General features: G+C 37.7%; 1 protein-coding gene across 1 annotated transcript in view; it reads right to left on the bottom strand.

Moving 5' to 3' along the window:
• The window catches only part of sr (zinc finger domain-containg protein striped), a 30,065-nt gene extending 9,106 nt beyond the window's left edge, over window positions 1–20,959 (bottom strand). The window contains exon 1 of the mRNA XM_076119014.1: window positions 20,171–20,959. Within this exon, the coding sequence (XP_075975129.1) occupies window positions 20,171–20,420 (250 nt within the window). The 5' untranslated portion in view covers window positions 20,421–20,959. The remainder of the gene's footprint in view (window positions 1–20,170) is intronic.
• Between the last annotated feature and the right edge of the window lie 2,545 nt (window positions 20,960–23,504).

Below are 23,504 nucleotides of genomic sequence, written 5' to 3' on the forward strand. Positions count from 1 at the left end.
TTTTATGAATGACACGGTTGTTTAGTTTATTTGACATTCTACATTTAAAACACTTTGTCATGTAGTGGCTGCACTTTGTCTGACTACTCAAACGTAATAACATTTTTCATGACAAGATACCTTCTCATTGTAAGTCTCGTGAAGTGTCATAACATGTCGTAGTAAGTATGGTCGTTGGATATATTTCCGCCGTGGGATTTACAGCAATTATGTATAAACAATCGTGTGTCGGCTACTTCTACCACCGGTGTTGTGGGTGGACAGTAGTGGACGTGCGATGGACGGACTGACGCTCTCTCATCTCTTAATGTTGATGCTTTTTATTCGCCCAATGTTTTTCAATATTATGACGAAACTGTCTGAATGTGGAAAATAGAAAAAGTGAATAGAGATTAAGGTAACTTGTGTATTTTGTAACAATATAAAAAACTAAGTAAAAAGTTTCTGGTATTTTCCCGATGAACGCCTGAAGTTTTGTGTAAGCACAAGTTTACAGCTATTTTACCATTTATTTCTAGGGTACGTGTTTTGCGCCACAGGTATTAAATGGTAGAGTTAGGTTCATAGTGATCATACACATACCTAACCCGTTAAGTCATGTAGGTTGGTTTAATAATAAACATTTTATTGATATAATGATAAACAAAAACTACTATACTTTACCTTATATCTCAGTGAACCAAGCTTGTGAGATCGTATCGATCGGAGCAAAATATTTACGTATTTATCATGTTTATAAGACGTATAGAGTGCGTGGTCGCCTACAGACGTGTAGTAGTTCTAACGCCCTCGTAAACGTCCCATTGTCACAGTGACATCGAGTAAACACTCGTGTTATGAGCCGTAGTATTAGAAAGTGGTACATTACCGACCTACTACAGCCGTTTGGCGAGTATGTGTGAACACCGCGTCTAATAATAAGCCTGTGTTGCAAATGCAATTCTAGGTGACGATGCCATGTCGGCTGCTATAAATACAATCTGTTACATTATCTTTCATTAGTCCTATTGATGAATCACGTTGTATGACGAGCAAATGTGCATTTATAGACGCTCTTATGTAAGTTATAAGCTGAAAGGAAAGTTCGCACGTTGAGTCGACTCCCACATTGTGGAATAATGAATAATACATTGTGAAGGGCTTCACAGACGCTTACAGTATCAACGTTGTTTGTTTTGAACTGAAACTAGTATTATTTTATTGAGATAGAGTCATAGTAGTAGCTAATAGAGTCCTACTACAACATAGAGTGATAAAAGCTTTGTAAACTAAAAAAAATATTGCAGAAATTTAATTGGCTCATATTTCTGAAACATATCGTACATGGAATATTATGGATTCTATGAACTACGAATGTGTTAACGTAATTAATTTGAATTGAATTAATTCCATTCTAACCATAATGTATTACACATTTTAACCCGAGCTTGGGAAGTTGACGTGGCAATCTATGTCCGATTAGCTACATAGTTCGCGAATCGCCCACATAGTACACCTTCCCCCGTTGACCGATAACGTGTTAAAATAGCGTGCAGTGACGTGCTCGCAATGTTGGCACCCGTCACGTCTGCATGAGCTTCGGTTACCGCGTCACGGCGCACTCATGCTTATAATTACGCTGCCATCGATCAACACTCGACAATTCTAATCTGGTGCAGATTCATCACTCGCTGACGTACGAACAGACACCATCTAAAGACCTAAATGTTTATCGCGATACATTTATAGAACTGTGTAATCACTGTTTGAACGTAATTCGTACGCGTTTACGTAGTCACAACGCGCTGTGTGTTATATTACTATCATTTGCCAGCTTGTTCCGTAGGCGGTGTTTAAAATATTGTTAGCGCGTAATCATGACAAATGCTTTGTTTAAAACTCATGGTGGAGCTGTGATGTAATCATTAGTAACTTACAAAAATAATCTTATTAAATCGAAAGAACATCTTTCGTGGTTTTCAATCGCGAATCACAGCAAGTAACTTCACTCACTCAATCCATCGAATTCTAGAATGTTGTGCTGTTTCTAGATACTTCGTTCTTATATCCTGTATAATGCAGCTTAAAATAAACAAACAAATTAATGTGCTTTTCAGATTTCAGCAGGCAAAAACATTTTCAACTGTCAAAAAATATTATAAACGTGAAAGAATATTCATCATCACCTCTAGATAGATAGATTCGCCGTTTTCAATGTGAAGGTAAGTCTGAAAATTGTGAATAGAGTAGTGAGTAACGCAAAAGCCCGGGAAGGGTGGTGTGACGTCAGTGCCCCCGCCCCACCCCCGGCCTCGCTGCGCTACCCCCTACTGGGAATTATTCGGGTGACGCACGCCACTTATGCTACACTTTTATATTCCGATAAATAACTCGAGTACTTATATCAGTTATCAGTCACCTTTCACGCATCCATGTCATTTTTATGCGTGTTTCATACGTCAGTAATAAGTAAACATACGTATTACCTACGCAAGGCACTATTATGTCTAATAAAACCAAACAGTCCTACATTATTTTGTATTGTATCAACGTTTCTAAGAACCCTAGAACGCCTGTTGTAAGAACCCTAAGGTGTAGGCAGAGGTGTATTCAATACTCCGGGTTCCTTTTGAAAATAATATAACATAAATACGACAAGATCCGTAGGACTTTGCCCGACCCAGGCATCTAACTCGAGACATCGTGGTCAGCTGTGGCACACATTATCACCCAAACCAGGGAGGCAGCCAGTTCTATTTAGTTTATAGGTTTTAACTTTTAACCCGAGCCCTATTCAGAAGTTACTACTAAAATTTTTACACTGAATAAATTAATAATGTACTTTCGCCCTGTTCACTTTATGCCATAATGCATACACGCTTTAACTGTAAATGATTGACTGAAAATTTATATTAATATATTCATCAATGTTTACGGCTAAATACTGATATACATCTGTATTGTCCAAGAGGAGGTCGTGGCTAAGTAAAGGCAGCCGTCACGGATCAATCTCTAAGGTTAGGCTACGTTTGCGGAGGTTGTTCCGCGGATGGGTGCGTGTTCCGGATGGCACGTTAAATTGTGGATCCCAGTTGTCATTTTCTCTTTTGTTGTCATTTTGTCATTTTCTTTTTTCCCTCCGACAGTCGTTACTAGTAGTCAGAAGCTGGCAAGTCTGACAATTAGTTTTACCGAGGGGTACCTTGTTATCCAGGTATCTGGGTTGTGGAGGTCTAACAGGTCGCTCCAAGTATAAAATACTTGTATTCAGTTGCATTTATGTTCAAATCAGGTAACATGCATGTAATTTAATTTGGTTTGAAGATTTTAGCTCGGAAAAGCAAAAAGAGAAGCTTGTTCTCAACCAAAAACACAGTCTATAAAAAGCAACTAGCATTAATAGAATTGATATTGTAACTCTTTGATTTAAATATAAAGTAGCCGAATAGATAGAATATAGCAACTTGATTTTATTAGTAATATTCATTCATACAAAACTTTCAGGGCTGCCTACGCCCAAGCTTGTTGTTGTTCTTATTTCGTTACTGTTTGTTCCAAATGGAAATGAATCCTGGAAACATGATTTATTCATAGCCTAGATGTTGGTTCAGTAAATTTAATAGTGGAGACGTGGTTATGAATGAAGGGGCCGTGTAGATGTAGCGTTATACATATAGCCGGTATAGCACTAGTACTTCTGTTAAGAGTAAAATGTGAACATGGCTAGTTATCAGTATGACGTCATTGTACAAGTGACAAAAATTAGCGGAAGGCTGTTGAGCGGCGTGCGTCAAGCGGCCACCTGTTGATCGACCGCTACCCTGCCCTTGTGTGGTAACCTTAGCCGGGGCCGGGGCCGCGCTACCGCCTGCCGATCGATATCAATGACGTACGGCCTCATTCATAAATAGGGAGGCACCCCCTACCCGCGACACGTTCCCCCTCTGTCCCCACACCACCGACTCCCGTTCAATCGTGGTAACTTCATGAATGGCGCGCACACAAATAAAATCTGCAATTTGCGGTTGATGTCATGTTTAAATAGGGAAACGTTTACTTTATTGTGCAAATATGACTATAATAACTCGTACTGCCTTGTAGTTTAATGCGACTTAAGCTTAGACTTAGCTATCTAAAGGTCATAGGTTCAAATGCTGCCGTGGTCGACAATCACGAACATGATAACTCGAATGGAGGAAAGAGGAATGTTCGTGTCATGCGCTGTACATAACTATTTCAACAATAGCTTATCCAGACACCAGACAAAGCCAATTTGCATTCAGCTTCGACTGCTTAAATCAAGTAGGCTGCATGTCCTCTTAGGGTGTATGTACATACATTGACAACGTCGCTCTCGACGAGATAGTGGGTGATGTCGGGATGTGCATTGTAAGTGCGTGGGCGCGGCGCGATTTGACACGCGCGCGCGACAGTTGCATTCGCAATCAGTAAACTTACTACTTGCACATATGTGTTCATGGAGATTCCTTTTCTCACTTACAATTAAAGGAGTTATATTGATATAAATAAGCTTTTGACTAAATTATGTTCGTTAACATAGTTGTACTCCATCAGACATTATTTGCTTTACTTATAAAATAACCTTCATAGGTTATGTTCTCACAGTTACTTTAATAAATTATTAAAAACATTCGTAAATTCGACATTTTTCATTTTCAAATGCTTGTTATTGATAGATGTTATCTGAAAATATCACGCCATGGGAAAGTGTTAAGGAATTTGTCGTACAACATATTATACATTATAATTTGTTGATACATTATAATTAAGTTTAATTTAATCTTTATTTGACACGCGACTCTTGTGATTTCCATGTGCGTGTTGTGCAGTAATGTAATCAAGTGCGCACGCGTCTCTTATTTACGGCGGATTACGCGCGCAATCAACTCGCAACTAAAGAATACGAAGAACAAACCGATGCGCCCCTCACTCTCTGTCTCCTGTCACTGACTACAATGAATCATTTATTCCTTTTTGTTCATACATACTTAATACAACGCTTTTTAGCCTTTCAACAGGCTAGTACACTTTTTATTTTCTTGGAAAATAAAGAAGGGTATTTTAATTGGATTAAGACTGTTGTATGTCACGAGTAAGTTGTGAAACCGGGACGTAGAGTCGACCGAAAACAAGTAATTTTCATGATAACTTTACAGGCAATATATTTTCAACAAGTGAATTAGAATAAGAATATGATTCAGTGGCTCTAGAACCACGTGGCACTGTAAAGTTATCCTAATTAAGTTCGGAGGGAGGTACAATCGCACCACCTACATTGTAGAGGCATTATTATTGCACCGGCGAGAGGCGGCCTTCCGCGTAGCCGGCGTAGCCCTGACAATGGCAGTCGGCATAGCATCGATTTCCTCCATCTGGTGAAGAGCGGCGTCCGGCCGTGGCACCGGGCAGGCCGCCACTAAGGGCGATCGATGCTCCGTCCTTGAACCTTCTTCCTTGTACCGCGCATGCGCTTTTAAATGTCGGACGTCATCCCGTGACCATGGCCACGAAACACGTGCCGCACACCCCCTACCCCACCCACGCCGCGGGCCGCTCCTACACACACCCTGCCATTCATCCTGACTCTTGCGGCGACGCCTGAACGCCTCACAGCTGGCACCTCACTCTATTCATCCTCAACTTTGCCATTTCTTATCGATTCTGACCTTTTTAAGTAACCTGTTGAGCGGAAAGTTTATTGTTTTAAGAGATAACGCAGATGTTCTTTGTACTACAATTTTACTGTTGGCTCTAGGTTAAACCTTTGACATTTACGATGAGTAACTTAATAAGAAAGATTTGGGTTATTCGTGTTTCTTTCATGAATTCCTGACAAGTACTTATTATTACAGGTACTTATAAAAAATGGTCGCGTATGTGTTAAGCATGAGTGCGGTTGTTGTACGAGCGCAACGTTGCAAGCGACATTGAGAACAAGTCTGCGACCACGCAGGGCTACGTATGAATGAAGTTGCCGTGGGCGGGCGCGCGTCGAGCGTGGCCCATTCATTCATTAGCTCGGAGGCCATTCCTCATGAATAATACCATAACAAAAACTGTCAATAACACTAACACGGCGTTGTGTTGTAATTTTGTTTACTTCATCTGATTGGTATCCTGCGCACACTCGCTATTTACAAACTTTAACCTACTGTTACGAATTTCATGTATGATGTTTGTATGTCTACAGGTATCAAATAAAATGATATAAACTATCATGAACAGATGGAGGTCATTTTCATTGATGATGAATGGTTGACAAGGATTAATACAAGGAGTATAAAACACATAGGTAAAGGATCCACAATTTAATACAGGGTTCCTTCGTGTTCGGCTAAGAAATTAGAACTTAGTTTAAATGACAACTGAAACTTGAAAAGCAAAAGTGCTCAGTGTAGTGCCCGAGGTGGAAGTCGTTCTATACGACTCATGAACAAGGTTTTATTCAGTAAAAGGAGTTGAGGCGTAGGAGTCAAGGTAAGGTCTGCAAGTTTGAAACTGACACGGATTAGAAGCATTGTTCCCGCCAACACACTAACAGACCATTGCCGTCGGCGTCGACGAAACATCTTTGACTCATATTGTTGCATTTTATATTTTTTCTTTACATAGCGGGGATTTGAACAGAATTGACTCGTAATAATTTGATTTTGGCAGTCCCGCCTACACACAAAGCACTTTTTGCTGGTATAAATATACAGTTGAGTTACATAGCCACCTTGTTTGTATTTTCAAATGTTCTGTTCTCGCTATGTTTTATAACTTTAAATGTTATAGAAGTTATGAATTATATTAAGTCAGTTTTAACTTTATATTAATTTTTTAGGTACATGTTTACTCATGCTCCCACGCCCTTAGGTATTACACAATAATTACAAAAAATGAGAAACCGTAGTCATAACATAAATATTATGTTGACGAGCAAACACAAATTATATTGACATAAAGATTTGACAAGTTGGGTAGGATTTTTTCAAAATATTGCCGCGTATCAATGCCCAAACCTCGTACCTATATCTAGATAGAAATGCTTTAATGCTAGGGGACACATATTCGAGTGATTTTTAACTAATATACTAGATTGATCGCCTGACACTTGCCTGTAAACTAACTAAATATAACAATAGTGACGTTTGTTCTTGACTGTTACTTTTCCAATTTTTGTTACAAGAGTTTCATTTAGTTCTTAGTCTTGATTACACCCCAAAAATATTATTAATATGGGTATATAGATTAATATTTTCAATGTCGTGTGGTTTAAGAAACAACAATGGTCTTAAATTACATGTCATAAAAATATCTAAAAGCAAACCGCAAGAATGGTTTCACATCAAGTAGTCATTAGTTACTTAGAATTGTGACTAGTTTGTTTGTCATGATGTAAATTTTATTAATGGCCAGCTATATCGGGCAAAGCAATTAAACCAAACAGAAGGCGGTGATAGTGACCGGTCTTGACCTACCCAGTACTTTAAGGACAATGGTTGTTAAAGGACTAACGAATATACTATACAAATACTCATGTTTATTTGAACATAGGAAGCATGTCACATTTTTCTTATGTCGGGTCAGTTTTACAATAAATGTGAAATTGACACTTGCTTGACCGCACCATTAAACCTTGAGTAATCTGTTGAATATTTCAAAGACAGAGTTGGCTAACTAAAACAAATCTTAATATAATTCCGGCGCTATAAATTATAGTGTTATTTGATTATATTTGCACAGGTATATTAATAAGTTTGTTTTCATAACCAGTTAATGTTGGCTCAGTTATGGCTCATTTAATCATTACGATGTTAGTTAAAGCTTATATTAACGGAGGTTGCGCACGCGTCGGCCGGTGGCTCCGCGGCAGACGCGCGCGCAGACTCTCGCGCCGGGACGCTAATTAGATAAACGAGCCGTGTGGTGCGAGGTCCTGACCGCAATTACGAGTTGCGCTGCAACCCGTAAATAATCAACGATATAGGACGCCACTTGTGTCTGACTCACTTAACTCGGTCACCAATTACGATTACCTACCGGACCGCTAGTTTGACAGATGTTTTATTTCAATTCTATAATCTTAATTTAATTTTTGAAGAAAAAAAATGTCTGCCTAATTTATTTATCCCAGTCTTTATTTATTGTCTTTTAGATAATTCAACGTTTGCGTAATGCGCCCGACATCTGACACGGTTTTCCAATTCGAAAAAGCTTTACTAATCTCTATATATTTGTTACATCTAAAGGTCGGGTAAAGGACTCACAGAATTGACTATAATTTATCGATGCCAATTCACGCTATGAGACATCGTTCAACAGCAAATTGTTCTTTTGCCAAAGCATTTATCCACAATTCGTACAGGCCAATCTTAAGAGTGCCTAAACAAAAATTAGATGTTCATCGGATTCTCAATTTATTAATTTGTATTTTGTAGAGCCATAAATTTTTTATCACAAATCTACTCATTTACAATGGTCTTTAGTTTATAATAATAATATGTAATTCACTCTACAAAAGAAGCAATTTCAAGTAGCCACAGAAACCAAGATAACAAAAACAAATAAATATAGCCCATGAGTACAATCAAGTTGTAATTTAATTTTCGTTATTCATGATCGCTGTTTTGTAATACACGGAAGTCTGCAAAAGCATTCTGCGCTGCTCTTAATGAGTTTCTAAGACTGATGACATGTCATTTCGCGGAAGCAAATAGCTCTTTGCGTTACAATAATTTACTCGTGACAAGGTCACAGTACTTCAGTATTGTTCTGGTTAATTTGTCCAGTATTCATCTCAGTGGTCAGGGACCTTGCTCTTGCCCATTAATTAGAGTATCCGCATTTTTTTTCTTGTAAGTCGTTTATTAGTCTTCCTTTGGGAAGTGACGCGATGAGTCAAAACCGAGGGCACGCGTCCAATAAAACAATTAGTTTTTTAATGCATTAAGTGAATCTCAGAGGTCTTGAGATTAATTAATCTTGTTTTGTTGAGATAGGTACATGTCACTGTCAATTATACAGGGTGGAACAAACAATACGACATAAAATATTAAACAGTTTGTTAAAGCGTTAAGGCAATCGACTTATTCAACTAATGCTTTTGTGAGTATTCTGTTGGCATTCTGAGCGTTAACGATGCAAACTTCCATCATATCATAATTTCTAATGAGAACCTATACTAACATGTAGATAATTGAGGCGAATAGATGACTTTTTTTACTTTAAATAATTCGGTTCTATATATTAATTACTATTCCAGTTTAGAAAATTGACGATAGGCGAGAAAGACTAAATTATAATATATAGTGTAGTAGTGTTTTGAAATTGCGATGACACACTTGTGTGTAGAGCGCTAAATATTATTGAAAACGACGTCCCGTGCTCTTCAAGAGCGTGTCGCGTGCAACTGTTTTAGTTTAGAAAAATAGGGCGATTGCACAAAACTTAAAACTAGTCAAACATTGGCTCACATCCAGTTTTACAACACCGATACTATTAAACTGTCGTCTTCTAGTTTCTAAAAAAATACAGTTGAAGAATACGCTAGAGTTGTTTCAACAATTTCATTAAATATACTACTGTCTATAAATAATTCTGTAGGTACTTAATTAGAGGCGACAGGAATGTTCCAACCTAACAACATCTCAAAGTAAATTTTACAGAACCTGGTTAACATTTATAACTTTACTGATACTTATAAACTCGTAATAAAAGAGATAACTAAAAATCTAAATGACAGTCTCTGCCTTCAAAGATTTTTATATTTGTACCAAAATAACTGTTACTTTTCTGGCTTCCAATTCCAAAGTGATGTTCATTCGTACTTTCAACCTTTAAAGAGACATCTTCAAAAGTAAACTTAGAGAAATTCAAAAGCAAGGCCGAATTCATCGGATCACAGAACAGTAAGTAGGTACGTACAAGATACGTGTATACTTACATGCATAGGAAGTGAAGTTCAAGTATTTCATCTGAAATCAATTAGATTTTGTTGATTTCTATGTTAAAAACTGCATCAAACATAAACACTCATAGTGAGTTTAATATTTTGCTTTACTAAGTAGATAAAAATAATTAGATTGATGAAAAATATTACAATTTGTTCACAAAAGTACATCCTATTGTTGTTAAGAAAAATGACATACCAGTAGTTTAGTTTATGCCAACACGTAACCGGGACGCAATTCTCGCGCTCGAAGGAATTTCGTACAAGATTATAATCAGGCAGATGCCTATGTTGTTTTTCACGTTGAGATATTCTGCAAACATTGTAAGAATTTGGAATTTTCTCAAGCGCCGAAATGATAAAATTTACACTATAAGCACATGTTTGTTGAATTTCGCAACGACTCAAGAATCACATTCTGAAGCTTCGCCAAGTTGTTAGTTCATTCCGGTTTCGCTAAAAAATCATTTAATCATTGTATAAATATATGTTTTTCAATTTCAAATAAGCGAACATAATGTGTTAAGAATTAGGTTGTTAACGACGCTTATTATTGTTACAAGATATTCTGAGCTGTACTTGAAATATTTGTTGTTATCTTTATTTTTATTATATTTGAATGTTGTACTTATTAACAAAAATAATCTTTATAAAGCAGGCATATTCTTATGCTAAGAGTTAATAGGAGTTAATAGGAGAATATGCCTGCTGTGTAAAAAGCTGAATTTTAAGTATTGTCAACTTCCGGGCCACGATAAGTAAGATTGCAAACAGTCATGTATAATTTTGCATCGTTTGTGATTTCCAGAAGCTGTTTGGCTACACGTGATATGAATTTTTATATAGACAAGTATGTGACTCAGTAAGTTACCTGTCTTTTTTAAAACATTAAACCTACTTATTCACGTTTAAATGTACATGTTTGAGATCCGCAGGCAGATTGTCGACCAAGAAGGCTGATATCGTTTTATCGAAACACTAATTACGACTACTAAAAACAATGTTTTATGGTCGCAGTCAATCGTTCGAATCGAAGTCAACTGAGTCAGCTGTAATCGATACAGTGTAATTGCAGAGCATGTATCGAGTGAGACAATGACGTTGGACGGGCGAACTCAGATCGTATCGTATGCAACTACGCAGTTACACGAGTTTAAGTAATTGCGGGAACGGGCATTGTTAACCGGTCGACGCAAATTGGGCATTAGCGATAATTTATTGACTTTAAAATAAACTTGCATTGTCGTGCACTGTTTGAATATGTATCGTGTGGGCTTGGCTCACGGCGATGGTCCCTAATGATAGCAATTGTTCTCCATCAGTGGTTGCAGGTGCGTACACCGTCTCAGGGGAAAATTGTATACAAGTCGTCGTTTATACAATTGCAATTGAGAATTGCTAGCGACAACCGTTTTAAAGCTCAGCAATAAACAGAGAATTAGATTGTGGAAAGGTTTTATGGTACCTATATCTAATTTCTATTCCAATAGCTACTGATGTTGTAGTATATACTTAGTAGTAGTAGTCACTTTTTAGTAAAAGGAAACTTCCTTCCTAAACCCAAATCACAAGGGCATCATTTTGTTGTACTAATGTGTCAGGATCTATGGTCAGGAAAGATCACAAGTACTGACCTAACTCCGTTGCACAAATATCTATGTTTTAAGACCACGATATTAATGTGTATATTATGGATACCTAAACAATAAATGTATGATACAAAATAACTTTATTAGCTGCGACTCATTGTTTTCTTGGTTATTGCTATAAATAATAATATTTAGTATAATTTTAACCGTTCTATTTTATACAATTTCGTCATGTCGCTATCAGGATGAATCACTGCGATTGGGCGAACAGTGGCTCGTTTCATCGTTGGCGGCGTTTCGGCGACGTAAAGCAGATCATTTAGAGGCGCGGACAGAAGCTTACATTTGTCTAGTAAAGGCTAGATTGTCAATTTATGTATGGTGACGTGAGACGGCGCGGGCCGGCTCAAAAGCACGTGCGTGCCCCCGTGGCACCGCGCGGCCGCTCAAAGCGAGTGCACCGCGTATCGCACATCTGGGAACGTCCAGAGAGGTGTAATGCCCTCATGTGGGCACCTCTGACGAGCCGACGCTTCCGATGTGACGCGAAAAGCGTGGGATGCGTTTTTTTGACAGTATCAGCACGGATTACAAGGAGCTTTTTATGTCGACCGCGATAGCATCATTATAGGCGCCACGTTTGGGTGTCTTATTTTTCAGTTAGCCTAACAATGTTAAAACTATAGATATTATATTGTTCTGCAATATCCCTCTTGCTTTAATATTGAAGCAAGCAGTAGCCATTTAGACGAAACTGTTTTATTTTAAATCCGCGAGCACTGACTTCTTTATACCTTACAAGTTTTCTTGATTCTTATGGTTATCGAGGTTGGTGTGTGTACTACGTCATAGTATTATGTACGTAGATACATATGTAGAATATGTAATATGTATTAGTTTCGCAATTTTATGGCAGGTCCTTATCACCTTATGGAACAATGATATTTCTCGCAGAAGGACCAGCAGGTTATGTCTTAGATACGCTGATGACTAGTTTTGACTTTCCCTGGCTGTGGAGACATTAAAAATCGACCAAATTAATTTAATGATGGAACCTTTTAAAGGATCTTTTTAAGAACATAGATCGGTGGTGGTAGAGTCAAACTCAAGAAATTGCGAAAAAGAGAAAATTTCAGCATGTTTTTCATATTCTAGAATAGTTTTTTGTCATTGAGGTAACTGATCACATTGTTATACTAAAAGACTTGTATAAAATATTTTAAAAGAATTTAGAAGTGTATCTGACTGTGAGTGTTAAGATAGCAGACAGATAATGCCAGTGTTTTGAGTTCTTGAATTATTTCTGGTTTTTGTCAATGTTATTTCCTTTTTATATTTACAGATACCATTATTAAAAGCCTAAATATGTCGCAAGTTGTGTTATAATAACGATTGTCTTAGGTAATATTGGTTGCAACTACTTGAAATATCAAAGCTTTTTAATGGATTAAACGAGTGGCCAAGATTTTCTTGACAGCAATAGTATCAGTTCTTGATCTTAAAGAATGTTTTGTATAATAAAGATTGGATTTTAATAAATTGCTGATACTGAACACAACATATGAATACGTTGCCTAAAGTTAATCTAGAAATGTTTCCAGAGAAGCAACTGTTTTTTTTCTACTGATCTTTTATCAATATCTATGGAGTTTTATATCCACTTAATTTAATTGTTTCGATTTGAAACCAAACAGTTGAGTTTCTAAAAAAGGAATTGGTAATATCTTATATGACCTCTAGGCAGACATGAGCACGTATAAAAAATGCGAGGAGGTTGAAATTTTCTATGAGACTAAATCGATTGGTACGTCTAGTTCGTTGCTTATAGCATTCAGGTAGGTGTGTGCGTATCTATTTTTTGACGCAAAAGAAATTTATTATACGCAATACGATTCGTCTCTCACTAATCAGAGGAGGAGTTCTATTGGCAACGCCTCTTTTTCGATTCTATTTTAAGCTCTTATTCTAGGTAAGGCTTCGATGTTGATACTTGGATGTTTTGAATTGAATGAGAAATATCGCGTCTTTCACCGGCTTAAGCTTTTAGTAATTGGGATCCGCCCCTTAAGACCGCCTTCTGAAAGGTTCATATAAATAGACAACTATTATTTATATTTAAATACGTTAAAGCATTTGGAATTACATTAAGAAGGCACAAAATCAAAAGACCTGGAAATCCTGTGGTATTGGAAGGAGAATATTATTTTCGTTCAAATATGTCATCTTAGGAGGCTGGTTTATAACACTGGGTTTGGTGCTTATTTACACCAAACGTATGAAAAGAATAACCTATCAAAAATTCACCTGATAAGCTTACCATTGCTCATTTAGAACCGGGACTTATACCTACCCTTAGTAACGCTGAGAGAATGCCACTGCCAAGAAGCCTGACATTGTGATAATAGAGAGAACGATGCAATATGCAATGACAGAACTTGTTAAAAACGTGCCGTGACGATGGAAAAGTGACTAACGTGTTGAAACAGCAAAAGAATTGGGAATACAAAGAAAATTACTCACTGCTGAACACCGATTCTGTATTTTTCGTATATGACTCGGCATAAAGCAACTTTTGACAATTAATTGCAAATCTGAATGTTTAATTTGATTACGAATATGGCAAAGAACATTATAGCTCTTTTAGCACTTTCAGTAGAGGACGCTTTAACAAGAGGAATTGACAGATTTGCTCATATAACTGCTGTTCTTTTATCTTTCAGATGACCTTTCAGACCCTTAGTCTTAAGTCGTCCAACTAGCCTTTTGTCTTGCTGTTGAAAGCGTTCATTAGAGTATGAAATAAATTGTAATACACACATGGTTTGTAAATAAAGAGTATATTTATCGAGATTATGAATCTCATTTCCATATAGCATGAGAGTTTGAATAGTCACAATTCTACATTCTAAAGGCTCTATAGTTATAATAACAGCAAACAGTTTCAGTTCAAACCTGAATGTTTACAGTGATCTTATATTCCGGTATTAGATAAGAAAAGATAATTAATCAATAAAAATAATATTCAGTAAACACAAGAAAATTATATTATTATGTAAAGATCATTCAGGTTGAAACCACATACTTATTATGAAGCATTCGTAACAGATAAGTCATATTTTAGCAATGGGTTTTTTCAATAATACGGTATGTATTTACTAAACTTAACATTGTAGAACTTTAAGACCCTGTTGCACCGCTATTAGATAGGTTATCTAAATATCAGATAGGTTATCACAGGAATTTTGGCAGTTGTTTTATATATTTACCGCCACTTTATTCAGCAGATAGGAGATCTGCCCCTGATTTCTTCGGAAAAACTGGCCATTAGTCTTTTACTTTTTATGGACGATAATAATTTGTAAAAAAAAACATCGTGATGCAACCTTGCAAGACTGAGAGTCGTTTAGAACAGTTCTTGAAGGTATGCGAAGTCGCAAAACCCGCAATTGGCCAGCGTGGTGGACTCACGGCCTAACTCCTCCTTCATTATGGGAGGAGACCCTTGCCCAGCAGTGGGGCATTAATGGGTTACATTTATTTTATTTTAATAATTTGTCTTCGTAATTAAAGTTTTATATTTGAAATAATTGACGACAACTTTTATCATTAACTTATATCTATGTAAGAGAATGTTATAAAAGCTCCATTGATATATTTATTGATACATAAAATCCATACTAATATTATAAATGCGAAAGTAACTCTGTCTGTCTGTCTGTCTGTCTGCTACTCAATCACGCCTAAACTACTAAACCAATTTGCATGAAATTTGGGATGGAGATATTTTGATACCCGAGAAAGGACATAGGCTACTTTTTACCCCGGGAAAATGACGAATTTCCCGGGATAATTCAAGTGGCGAACTAAGTCGCGAATTGTCAATATTATAATGACATTGAAATAACAACATTCCGTTGTCATGGCAACTGTTTTAATGGCGGATATGCCTTAGCGCGACTTCGTTATATTAAGAGATATAAATAATTTTGAGAATATTTTTCGTGAAGAAACAACATATTTTATATCATCACGCTACGACCAATAGGAGAAGAGTAACAGTAAAAAGTGTTAAAAAAACGAGGAAAATTCTGACCCATTCTCTCTTATGTGACGCAAGCGAAGTTGCGCGGGTCAGCTAGTAAATTATAAATATAAGGAACTGGTTGGTCAGTTATAAAATAATGAAGTCAAATTAAAATATTTTATATAAAAATAAATTAAGTTATTTAGAGTTGGAATTAGCTAATAAAAACAATCAGCATAATTTTATTAATGTATTAGATATTTAATTGTATGCCTGTGTAAGTTGACATTTGAATATTATATGTTGTGGCCGTATTGTAGAATTGATCATTCATAATGTGGCTAAGCATTTTATAAAACGCTTCATCAACTTTGACACTAGGTTGACTACTAGCAATAAGATAAAGAATAAAGATTTTTTTCATAAAATCATTGTATTTGCTGAAATGAACCTAATATTGGCTGTCCAGATTTTAATACATGTATCTATCAAGCTATATGCAGCTTGCAATCATTTGTTAACTAAGCGACACAAGTAGATTAAAATCCAAATCTTGATATTAAAATAAAAATAAAGACTAACAGATACATATTTGATATTTTTTTGTAATGCGATTTATACTATGTGTTTAAGCACTAAATGACATTGTGCGTACAATAAGTACACAGTAATTGTACTGTTGTGCATGTCAATGTGTCCAATGTGTCCATCCATTACTTTGTTTTGCAAAATGGTTAAATTATCCTCCTACAGCTAATATTCTATTGTGTAAATTACTTATTTTTGTGAGAAGAAGTAAAGAATATTTCAAATACTAGACATTAATCTGAAATATCATAATCTGGGGGTACGGCAGTGCCCCCGCAAGTCGAGCAAAAAAAAGCGGCACGGCCGTACCATCCTTTTCTCGAAGCAATTCAGGCTTTTTTCAAACGTAAAATATTTTTAATATTGGCATAATAATAACTTATGTAATAACTTAAGACAGGAAGCCCTTTAAGTAGAGACTAAATAGATTAATCGACTTGGTATTACATAGATCACACAACTTTTTACGGCGGAATGAGCAGCGAGACTTGGCCTTTTTACAGAATGTTTTTGATGGCATCTATGTATACTGTAATTATCTACTTATAGCTAGTTCCTTTTAGATTAGGAGCCGAAGTGGTCGCCAAGGCCGAAAGTCGGATAAATCATTATCATCATCACTTTTTTGTGTTGCAACATTGATTTGCTTTCATATATTGATTGATTGATATTGATACAAAATAACCCGTGTATTCATTTTGTGGTCCATTGGTTTTCGAGCTAATGTCAAATTGCACTTTTAGGTTTAAAAGTAGCGCATAATCAATCGCACATTCAAAATTAAAACAATTAGAATTAAAAACTCTCATTGGTTTTCTTACCAGCGTTTGATCACGCCCTAGTTTAGCTTTAAAGAGTACAATTTGATATTAAGTCGAATCCGACTCGCTGAATGGTAGCCACTGAAGCAGCCGTTGAAGTTTAAAGCCATTTTACCAATTCAAGGTAATGTAATTTACAAAATATTACATAGATACATGTTGGTATTAGCAATATATAGCGTGATTCCCTATTGCTTTCGACTATCGACAACCGGCTAGGTATCAAGATATTTTGTATAAAAGTCTGGTCAGCGCCTCTGGTGAGCGCCGAAGGAATTATTTTTGTAGTACATTATAAAAGTCAAACTGTCAATGCTCGATAGTACCAACTTTGATTTGCATTTCTGTACATGAGGTAGAACTAGTACTTCTATCGCACCAACTTAACTGAAGGTATTCAATGTATTCTTATGCTTTACTTGGCTTGAGTGGGTAAAGGTGTGTTCACGTCGGTACATAGTGCCATGGGCAAGACACTCTCTCTCTCTCTGGTCTCTCAGATATAAGCCTGATGCTTTATTGATGGTTGTACCGCTACTGGCCTACCGTGATTCAAGTAACTATGGTGAATCAATCTCCACCTTTAGAAATGAATACTGGTGTTTATGTCATGATTATCAGTTACGCTGTACGGGTTAGAATGTTTGATGCAAAGAAATAAGTTTCTCCTTAGATGAATGTAATAATATAAGTTTCTAAATACTGTTAAACTCATTAGCTATAACAATATTTAGAAACTGTTCACCAAATCAGTACCTATCTGAGAGGTTCCTGAATTAAATTCTGGGACCAGTCAAAGAGATAAGTCCTGGGCTTTCCCGCGAGGTAGAGTTAAGAGCTCTTTACAGGCGACATAATACTGGCATGATCATTTTGTTCACACTATGGTACATATTTATCTGAAGAATTACATTTGATTAACTTTTTTTCTAATTAGTAGTCAACTTGCTTAGAATTTATTGCAAGCCGTCCAAATATCTGACATAGTCTAACGACTCAAATGTCAATACATAGCAACTAAACACGGGCATTAAATAGGTACCTTTTAAACCTACGGACACTGAGATCCATCCATCTTGCTTGCTAAAGTATTTTTTTGGCTTAAACCGTGTTCGCATAAATAGTTTAGTCTGTCATATACAAATCTAGTCCGAAATAACATAGGACTCAGAATTACAGTGCTGGAAGCGTGTATTATGCATTGTTAGAATCTATTTCTGAGCGAAACAGGTTTGGTATTCGTATGATCTCGGCTAGTACGATAATTTGCTGATGATACTTATGTACGCCTACCACTTGCCCTATTACTACATTACCATGAGGTCACGCTATATCTCGTACCTTTTTCTAGAGAGATGTTATTATAATAGTTGGCCATATTTGAACTGCTGAAATAATGTTTAAAGTTTGATATTTGTAATTAAGTTCCCAGCAGAGCCTTGAAATTCATGATACATGACAAAATTAACGTAACATATGTCAATGTTTATGGTTACTCGGGTGAACATGATAGCGGTGCTTGCGCAGACGCAGCCGATTAGCACCGTCCGGTCCAGATAACAGCGCCGGAACGCTGATCCGAATTATTACGAAGTCGCCCGAACGCTGACGTTTTGAAATAACTTCGGAACAATGTTCGCGACACTTAACTAACTATTAAATTATATATTGATGTTCTTATCACATAGTTTAAGTCATTTGCATAAATTGCCAGTCAAATGTGCTCGGTCAGAGGTCAAGAGTTCAACGCGTTTATGTTTTGAGAAAGTTTAATGGCGTGAAGTAGTTTTGTTAACTAATTGATGATGGGTTGATGAAAATCGGTTTGAACTCTGACAATTGGCAATATGAATATCAACCCTATTAAAAGAGCTACGTGTCTATTCAATTGTACTAGTACCCTAAGTTGTGTGTACATACATATTTAGGTAACTTTAAATTATTGTAGCAAAATACAAATAAGGAAAATACAGCAAAAATAATGAAATAATATCAATCATTAGTGAGTGCTTGGTTGAAGTATTTGACGAACAACACATTAGCTGGGTCACACCGGGGTCAATTGGATGTTACCAGCAGTTAATCTTTGAGTAGCCCAGACTGAACTAGTGGAAGCGATTGCTCGCCTACGAACTATTTACGTGCATTCTTTGCTTTACCGAGCTTGTTGGGGAATACTTTTGAATTGGTTAAAGCAAATTACATGAATGCACAATTAAGTAAGTTTAAAGGTTTTTAAGACTGCCACCTCGTTGCAATTTTTTGCATTGTTGGAAATGAATGATACTCCAAATAGTTCAATATTTAAGCAAAACTGAAATTAAGATTTACAGTTAAGTTCTGCTACAATAATATAACGTGAGTGCACATTCGCTCATGTCTTCCGGGTTGATATGCATTGTATATTATTTAAATATGAGAGCCAATAAACTTAAAGAATAAGTTTGTGATAGACTATACATTTGCGTCAACATAATCTACTGATCTATTCTCGTTAAAGATTTTGATTGATGATTTCAAACGGGATTTCATAATGGTGGTTGACTTATTAATACCAGTTGCCACTTAGTTAAAATGATCTAAGTAGGCGATGAGGTAACTTATTCACTGACCACGTGTTAAATTAACTATCAAACAATTGATATCTAAGTATATAATTTACCGTAGTTTAAAAAGTTTTAATTTTCAGCGTTGAAGATAGGTACAATACAAGTTTTATATGACAACACAAAGATCTAAAAGTTTTTGAGGTATATCCGCTTTATTTTTCTATCTTATATCAACACCAACAAACTACATTATATTTATTATTCATCTATACACAAGTTGTGCATGTATCTTATCTTTACTATTCGTTAAATATCATAACTTTCATTAACTTTTTTAAACAGACTTTGCGCAGTAACTTACTAGAGAACAGTTTGTTTACATACTTGACAATTACTTTTGTCTCACGTATTAGAAGCATTTGCAAGCTGCAACATATTTCTTGATTTAAAAGTATCACAAACGTTTTATTTGCTAAGGAAACTTAAAGAATATGCTAAGCTTATGCTAAACACATAACATAACGCATTATCAAATCCGAAAACAAGTTCAGGGATGACGTCGATTTATTTAAATCCAACCGGAACCGGTTCCGCTTTTATATGTGTCTGTTATAGTGTGTAGTTTTGTAGGAAGAGCAATAAAAAGATAAAAGCTAGATGCTCACCATGCGAAGTGGGTGTGAAGTAAAGTGCGAACAGGTCGTCGACGGACGCGGTGGTGGTAGCGGGGTGTGCGGGCGGCTGCGCGTAGGGCTGCGGCTGCGCGTGCGGCGGCGGCGGGCCTCCGTAGTGCAGCCCGCTCGGGCCCGCCTCGACCAGCAACTGCATCTGCGATATGTCCACGAACTCGTCGCCGTCGCCACGGCCTCCCAGCTCCTCGTCCTCCGGCCGACGCATCGCGATCACCGAGAGCATCGCACGAGCGCATTCCCGCACTGCACAATCCACACCACCTTGTGCGCGGCGCACCCGCACGTCCGATCACATCCAACCCTCGGGTCCCCGACTCCACGCCGGCGCATACGCCACTCCACTCTCTTACTTATGCTAACTTAAGTTCTATCAAAATTGACGTGATCACAGCACATTACGTTTAGGAAATTATGAATACACTGCACCAATATCTTAATCACACTGTACGGTCACGAGCATCTACTGATAAATGAACACAGGTTTCGCACGCGGACTGTGTCGTCGCGCCGAGAACGCCACATCCTCGACTGAGGCACAGGCGAAGCGGCGAGGGCGTGCAGCACGCCGCCCCCGTGAGCGCCGCGGTCGTCGTCCGCCGCGCGCCCTATCAATGGACGTCAGCCACCCGGTCGAGGTCGGCGTTCATTCACGACGGTCGCGTTAATGGCGTTCGAGCCGGGCGTCCTCGCTTGCCGGTGGCGTCGCCCACGTGCGCGAGAAAATGGCGCGGCGTCGCGACGGCGAAGGGAGGCGCGCGAAAAGCGCGGGGCGCACAAGTGTAGTGATGGCGATGCGGCGGGCGGCGCGAGCGCGCGGGCGGCCGGCGCGTGGGCGCGGAGGCTCGCCGCGGCTGATCGCGCGGCGCGCGCGTGACGTCGAGCACCCTGGTGCCGCGCGACCGCCACCACTCCTGCCACTCGCCACTTTCTCTGCACGTTGACTCACGATCCACTTTCGTACGCTACTCGGCGCGCTGCCGCCGGGTGACGGATCCCGGAGACCGTTTTGGATATGCTACAATTAGCCGGGTGGCTCGCGCGCTCCCGTGACGTCGATCCACCGGTCCGAATAGTTCGGACGTTACGTAGTTCGGATAAATCATTGGCTTCTACTAAAAATACCAACCTGGTCATAGCCGTAACTACGTAATGATACCTAGAGCGTTACTCCACATGCTATTTCTGATATTTTGGTATTTGACGTAGGTATACCACACACGCAGATCTCACTGGAACAGATAACCATCGACTGCTTTAGTGCTTTGAAATAGCAAATTTAACCTAATTAGATCGACCTAACAGAACAATAGTATTCGTATTTAGTTAGATATATCTAGTCGTATTTATCAGACCAAGACAGCATTTTACGTAGGTTTTCAATTATGAATGAATATTCGAAAACAAAAGCGGTGAGCTACATCAACAAATAATTTGATACTACAAAGGAGACGGATAATGTTGAAACATGTTACAGCGTAGATACACCTACTTAAATTTGGGTAAAGGTTATACTTGAATCAAAAGTTTGGATATTCCAGAACATTCAGAAAGTTTCTGAGCTCATAAGCGGGTTCTATTATTTAATATGATAAGTTTTAAATTTTGTGTTGTGATAATATACATATATTCCATGGTGTGGGTGCATAACAGCTCATACATAATAACATAGCACACATTTGAGAAGGCGGGGTACCAGGATATACGATTCCCTAAAATAAGGAAAGGTCATGAAACGTTTGCGCGTTGCCATGGTAACCACCTGTTGATCCCTCAAGCCGCGGCTAAATGTCAAAGTGCGCGGTGTGGGAGTGCGAGACGTGGGCCGGGCGTGCCCTCTCTCGCCTCCTGACTCTGACATCTACCAGAAATTAGTAAACGACTCTCTGGAGAGTTACATGCGACTTGTGATGGCATTTACATTATCTACCGTCATCAACAGTGTAATTTGTGAAAGAACACACGCCTACGAGCGGCGTGGGCAGCCAAATCATGATTCGTTAGGGGTTCCTCGTTATGAATTTATAATTTATTTATTACTTTATTAACTTAGTTTCTACTTCACCTAATATTTGGATTGTACTTCGGGACCGTCGCTTTTGGATATTTTAATTTTACTGAAAGGTGCTTAAAGGTCACAGGTATGTACCTGAAATTAATCATTGTTTCTAATTTGTTTCTTTAGTGGGTGCTTCAGTACGAGTACTTGCTATTGATCATAAATATCAACACCTGAAGCAATTAATTTATAGCTTTGAAGCTCTATATTAGTTAGGCGTAAAAATGCTCAGCTTGGTTCATAGCATTAAGCATGTAGTCGATGAGAAGGCATCAGCATTGCACATTGTCAAGGTTTTAGTACCACAGTGAATGGAAATGGTGAAAACGTATGGAGGCGCACATCCGGCGCCCACACCCGTTACATAACCTTCATAGATCTACCAACGACCGACCTGTAACAGTAACACATGGTGTAACTATGCCCTTAGGGCTTCGAACCTCAATATTTATGATTTATTTGTTCGGTGGATAGTTTTACAACATATTGTGTAGTTCAGAATCCTGTAAGTTGCGGCCCTTGCAAACAAGTATTGATTTTTACCATCGATGAATAACATGCGTAATTTAAAACTTGAGATTCACGAATTCAATATTACATGCCAAAGATATGGAAGAACATCTTATTTATGTTTATTAAACACAACATAAGTTTAGTTATATATGTCCGTAAGTTGACATATGTATATATATAAGAGTGTTTGACACGGGGATTCGCAGCCAGGTTGCACTAAAATCTCACGAATGCATTATTTTTCTCTATAGCCAGGTTTAGGTAGTATTTCCCAAGCATTAACTGGGTGAAGTAATAAATGTACTGTTGTTGTTGTTTAAGGTCACTGACATTATAATATCCTTTTCTCAAAGGTCAGCACTGTGTGTTGTCTACTTCCATTAATTCCAATCACCTGCCATCTCATCACTTACATCTTTTGTTTATATTATACTTTTTTACGAATTTTTTCCTTACTAATATTATAATTGCGAAGGTAAATTTGTCTGTTTTTTCCGCATGCTTAAACCACTGAATCAATCTGTATGATTTTTTGTGCACCGATAGTTACAGACCCGAGAAAGGGCAAGGGATAGTTTTAATCCCGGAAATCTTGCGAGACCGAGAACAATGCGCGTAATAAGCCTATATATTTTATAGTCCGCGCGGACGAAGTCGCGGGAATGAATTATAAATATAATTTCTTTGACCTTACTCTATATTTCCTTTCTTGATAAATAAAATTTGTAAATTCTTTAC

The sequence above is a fragment of the Anticarsia gemmatalis genome, chromosome 10 (assembly GCF_050436995.1).
Source record: "Anticarsia gemmatalis isolate Benzon Research Colony breed Stoneville strain chromosome 10, ilAntGemm2 primary, whole genome shotgun sequence".
Classification (NCBI taxonomy): Eukaryota; Metazoa; Arthropoda; class Insecta; order Lepidoptera; family Erebidae; genus Anticarsia; species Anticarsia gemmatalis.